The 6,334-nt window shown below is 34.1% G+C and overlaps 1 protein-coding gene across 1 annotated transcript; it reads right to left on the bottom strand.

Moving 5' to 3' along the window:
* Positions 1-3,258: 3,258 nt before the first annotated feature.
* LOC125659892 (C1q-related factor-like) lies at positions 3,259-6,127 on the bottom strand. Its single transcript, XM_048891688.2, has 2 exons — positions 5,781-6,127; positions 3,259-4,224 (listed from the first exon to the last, which is right to left on the bottom strand). The coding sequence occupies exons 1-2, from the start codon at positions 6,055-6,057 to the stop codon at positions 3,770-3,772; spliced, it is 732 nt and encodes a 243-aa protein (XP_048747645.2). The 5' UTR covers positions 6,058-6,127; the 3' UTR covers positions 3,259-3,769.
* Positions 6,128-6,334: the final 207 nt, after the last annotated feature.

Here is a 6,334-nt window from a genome sequence, read left to right as displayed (position 1 = left end):
ACAGATCTAAGAATTACAATCTGACGTTACAGAAATAGCCACTTCTACAGATCTAAGAATTACAATCTGACGTTACAGAAATAGCCACTTCTACAGATCTAAGAATTACAATCTGACGTTACAGAAATAGCCACTTCTACAATCTAAGAATTACAATCTGACGTTACAGAAATAGCCACTTCTACAAATCTAAGAATTACAATCTGACGTTACAGAAATAGCCACTTCTACAATCTAAGAATTACAATCTGACGTTACAGAAATAGCCACTTCTACAAATCTAAGAATTACAATCTGACGTTACAGAAATAGCCACTTCTACAAATCTAAGAATTACAATCTGACGTTACAAAAATAGCCACTTCTATAATCTAAGAATTACAATCTGACGTTACAGAAATAGCCACTTCTACAATCTAAGAATTACAATCTGACGTTACAGAAATAGCCACTTCTACAAATCTAAGAATTACAATTGACGAAGCCATCGACAGGAATCGGCTTCACTTAAAAGAGAAACAGATTATGTTTCGTATGATTCGATTAACGTAAAAGTAATAGGTTTACTTACCATATAAAATGCAACATCACAATTTCTATGATGACTATTAGGAAATTACAGAGTGATAGTTTCGTTTTACACAAGCATTCCTGATTTAGTCATTCAGCACGTTAGATTTAAATATCTGTGACGTTTTCGGGATACCTTCCACCCGATACAGACAATTTGTAAATAAACTGATCACTGTGTACACGGGGAATGACGAGTATTAAGGTAGCTCCATCCTCATGTGACTTATCAATATTAATTGTTAAAAGTGGATAAACTTTATTAATTCCCACTCAATATACTTTAATTCAATTAATAACCAAAGAAAATGTATATGTTGCCACCTTTTTAAAGATGTCAGACATACAAAAAAAAGAAGAATATATCAACATCAGAAAATCACACATTTTCATTAAACAGAATAATAAAAATAGATAAAAACTTGTTGAAACGACAAAATTTAAATATCAACAGTTTTTTAAAAAAAACACCTGCTAATTCATAAATATGTATAGATTAATCATGGATATTAGGGAAACCAATCTATAATAGACATCCAGTTGAGGAAATTCCAACACAGGAGTTATTGCCCTTGACAACATTTTTAAAATCATAAATAATTGATTATATATGGAAAATATAATTTTTTCAGTATCAATAATTTACCAGATTTTTTATTATATCCAGTGAATAATATTCCTCAGAAAGATATATTTCTAACATGCGCAAAGTAAAAAAAAACTATCCAAACATACTACATTTGAAATGTATACATATGGTTCAAAGACCAAAATAAAGTCGCTGCAGCACCAATTATCACAAATGACGTTTTCTCTGCACGACTTCCGAATGAGGAAACAATTTATACCGATGAAGCAAAGGCTATACAGCTTGCGTTTTGGTACATTAAAATTTCTAATGACGAACATTTTACTATATTATCAGACTCCCTATCATGTCTGCAGTCAATAAACAACATGAAAAGTGAAGATAACGAAGAGTGATCAATCTCATAACTCCTATAAGCAATAAAAAAAATAGAGAGTTGGGCAAACACTGACCCCTGAATATATCAGGGGTGGGATCAGGTGCCTAGGACGAGTAAGAATCCCCTGTCGAACGGTCACATCCGCCGTGATCACTTTATCTTGGTCAGCTAAACGGAGTTATTCGAAGTCAAAATCAGTGTTCCACGAACGGCCCGACAATCACTAAAATGTTACTATTGTTAATAGATAAAACGTAGTTGATATATTTAAATGTCGAATGGAAGGCCATAGCAAGAGATTTTTCTTCACACGTAGAAGTCTGAGAATAAAATTCTGCTTAATGTGAATATAAAAACAGGTCAACTAACAAATTCGTACCCATGCACTGAAATGTCAGGTACTTCTGGACAGCTTTCTATGATTTGAAATTGTACAATACATATACAATAGTATGTTTCCCTGGACACTGAATTTTAAAACATAAGTGACCTAAAGTCATTTAGGTAACCTTTATCTGATGTATAACCATACAATAGCATATATTTCCGGGACATTTCGTAAAAACAAGGATGACTTAAGATCATTCACAAATTGAAATGTCTTTTTTTTCAAGAATGGTAAATTTTTAGCAATTTCTATCCCGACTATTAAAACCCGGATTCAGGAATCTTGAAAATTACAATTTATATGTCCCTTGTCCCAAACATGCTTCATGCCAAATGTAAAAAGAAATAGAATGATGGTTATTAAATTACCACTCTGTAATTTGTCTTTGGCAAATTCTATGGTCGTTTTAACGATCTAGTTTGCCAATACAACCTATGATTGGGTCAAATGCTGTCTGACGTGTTTCATAATGATTATTACACCGTTCTTGGCACACTCCTTTTGACTACGAATAATTACTTTTATCTGATCAAGATATAGTGACCAGTCGACAGGGGATGCTTACTCCTCCTGACCCCCATGTCTGGTGTGTCCAGGGGTCCGTGTATGTCTAACTATCTATTTTGTATTGCTTATAGGAGTTATGAGATTGATCATTGTTCGTTATCTTCACCTTTATAGGAGTTATGAGATTGATCACTGTTTGTTATCTTCACCTTTATACGAGTTATGACATTGATCACTGTTTGTTATCTTCACCTTTCATGGTTGACTTTAGGACACCCTGTTTTAATTAAGTATCCAGGGACATATAGTATAATTTCACATTATAGAAATGCGTCCGGTGACATATCAGTGTAAGGATGACCTTAGGTCACTATCATTTATATTCCTACTGCTATTTCAAATACATAGCCAAATAACAGGTAGTAACATGACCAACCTCCTGCTTTGTTCGAAATTAATACTTCCCGTTATCTCTTATACACATCTCACAAACACACCTTTATATCTATGCTTTAATTTCTATTCACAACAATTTTTTTCTTTGAACAACACAAAGTCAAAACATGACATAATTTAGACAAAAATACCCATGGACCATCTGAGAATGAATGTAGACCTAACGTTTGGTGAAAATATGTCCAACAGATAAAATTTTAAACTTTACAAACGGATAGATAAATGGGAAGTGATCAAAAAAGCTCTTATCATTCTTTTGGCTTAGGTGAGCTAAATGTTTCACCTTGACAATGCGGTAGTGCCAAAAGATCATACTATCTTAAAGTTATCTATAGATAAAGGACAAAAATCAAATGAATAAGACGATGGTATTCCCAGTTTGATATCACTGCATCGTATCGTTTATATGTTATGTTCATATCACATTCTGGTATTTTGGAAACTTTGTAATGGGAATGCTGATAACAATGAATGCTCATTCAAATTAGTGTATTTTTGGTTTTGTTTTTTGTTTTTTTTTTGTTTTTTTTTTTGTTTTTTTGGAAATGATGACATAAATGATCTATACAGCTTTGCTTACTTATTAAAGCTTAAGCAGGGTGTATTATCTTCGCAGATATCTGCATTGTGTTTTCACTTTTATCTGGGACTATTTTTATAGCTTAGTAAACTGTGTTGAAGGTAGTTAATAAAAATAGGGCCATACTAAAATAGGGTGACCCTGCGTCCTACTTTGGGTCCGAATTATCTCCATAAATTTAACTTTAAAATATTAGTAAAAATTGAACAGTCTAATCCGCGTGGTTTTTTATTTTTCAAAAAGCAAATCCCGGAAAAAATCTTTTAAAAAAGCTGTGAATGAATATCTAGATTTATCATTTTAAAATCCACCTATTTTCCATCCAGAAAATGTAGTTTTAGCCTGCCCAGAGCTCAAAACAGTGGCAGTACTTGCTTGAGTGGTACGAACATTGACGCTATCCCCGTTATTGAGAGAAGCAACAATAGTTGTTGTTTCGGAGTCATAGTCACCAGCGTCTTGAGTATCACTTATAGATCCACCATACATGTCTTCATTTACGAAAATGTTTAACGAGATGGCACCATGAACGTGAGAATATACGGTATATGTGAAGACGTATACCCCCGTCTCGGGAGCAACAAATGTTCCACTATGCTTATTATAAGCGTTTCCCACGTTGGTCTTTACGACGTCGAATTTGAAAGTGAAGTGATTACTTGGAGGTGCTTCATTGGCTGACATATAGGCATAAAACGCCACGGGCGTGACGGGAATCGTTGTCGGGGTATCTGTGTTCGGGAGGAGCAATCGCCCTACAAAGCAATACTCGGATTATAGGATTGTTTTTGTACCATATCGTCTAAACAGTGCATGAACAAGATAGGGCGCATTCTATTCATGTCTCCATCACGCATGTAGTTTATTGCAAAAAATAAGTATTAGTTAGTATAGTATAACAGTTGTTTTCACGAATTGTGTAATCTATTTAAAGGGATGGGTTCTCTGGCAAATTCTAGTTTTCACTGCTCGAGACTGGTTGGTCATTTCAGTGCTCTATATAATTTATCCTGATCTCACATCTCTGTTTTATGGATCCAACACCAAGGGGGGGGGGGGGACGGAGGATTCGAATCTCTTTAACTTCGACACAAAGAAATTCTGGGGAAAAATCTGAAGGTTTTGGAATCATTTCTAATTTTGCGTCAGTATAACATTCTGTAACTATCGTGTTAATAACATTCTGTAACTATCGTGTTAATAACATTCTGTAACTATCGTGTTAATAACATTCTGTAACTATCGTGTTAATAACATTCTGTAACTATCGTGTTAATAACATTCTGTAACTATCGTGTTAATAACATTCTGTAACTATCGTGTTAATAACATTCTGTAACTATCGTGTTAATAACATTCTGTAACTATCGTGTTAATTTTGTTGAAGTATAGAGGTAAGTGTGATATTTAACTCGGTATATGATAATGTCCAGACTTTGCCATCATTTATATACGAATGTGAAATTGAAATAAATAATGAGGGGTTTTTGTCTGCATCTCATAATTCAAGCCTGAACTTCTTCGCACTAGTAGAGTTTGTGGTAGAATGATTGATACCAAGTCCCGCCATTAATATATGTATGCTGTAAGATCATAGATAGTTTTCCCGATAAGATGGCACTTGTATGGGAGAAAATCCTCTTGTTTTATAAATGCTGGGAAAGTAGATGAGGATAGCTACTGGATTTCGTTATGCCGTATGTTGTCGTAGTGATAAAGAAGGCCTTAAGTGCTCGGCATAAGTCTGCGACACTTATCCTACATTTGTTGACATTCCTATAATAGTAAAAAAAAATCTCGAATGGGACATATAAACAACATACAATAATTTTAAATGCTTAACAAATCATTTCTCCGTAACCAGATATATAATTTTGAAGATTTATTGATCTAACCCTTTAAAAACTTTTTTATATATTAGTGCTATTTGTGGTTTTAGATGGTTACATTAGGAACTTATCGTTTTAGATATATATATATATAATATGCCCCCCTTTTTCTTGTTGTCAGATTAAAGGGCATTAAAGTTTGAAAACGTTTGCTTCTATAACATATTTCGGAATATCTATCTTACTAAAAATACATGTTAGACACAGTCCCATAATTCTCTTATGAACAATCGCTTTCAAGGGCCAATATATTTCTCCTCAATAATGTTCAACAAAATACAATTCCGTAATGAGGTATAAAACTTTGAGGACCTAAGGATCCAGCCCCTTAAAATCCCTAATTTTAAAGATTATGTTATTCTATAGGTTCTTATTAATTTCTTAACATCTCTTCTAGCAATTTTTCTTCCATAAACACTTACGTGTATCTTTCTTTGATAAGGTTTGCGATCCCGTCCAACCTTCGCTCTCGTCCTCTTGATTTGGGATGTGTTCACTAAATTTAGCCACAGTCTCTTTTAGTTCACCTACTTCCTTCTTCAAAACTTCGTTTTCGTTTTCGAGGATTTTGATTTTCGCGTTTTGTTTCTCCAAAAGTTTCCGAATCTCTTTAACTTCATCTCGAATGTCAATATCTGAATAAGCTACCGAGTACAGTATATGCCAAACTAAGAGAAAAAACGAAATTAATATCTTCATGTTAACAAGCTGTTCCGAGTGGCTCGTCTGATAAGAAATGTATAATTGTGAAATAATGGGTTGTGAATACGTAGACAACGGACGCACATAGATAAGAGATACACATTAGATATTGGATATTTGCCAAACAACCTATCATTGGGTCAAATGCTGTCTGACGTGTTTCATACCAATTGTTAGTCCTTTCTTGGCACAGTGATTTCGACTACGGATTACTCCGTTTACCTGATTAAGACATAGGGCTCACGGCGGATGTGACTTGTCGACAGGGGATGCT

This window comes from Ostrea edulis, chromosome 9, assembly GCF_947568905.1.
Source record: "Ostrea edulis chromosome 9, xbOstEdul1.1, whole genome shotgun sequence".
Lineage (NCBI taxonomy): Eukaryota > Metazoa > Mollusca > Bivalvia > Ostreida > Ostreidae > Ostrea > Ostrea edulis.
The sequence above is the reverse complement of the archived record's forward strand: the minus strand, read 5'-3'. Positions and strand labels throughout refer to the sequence as shown.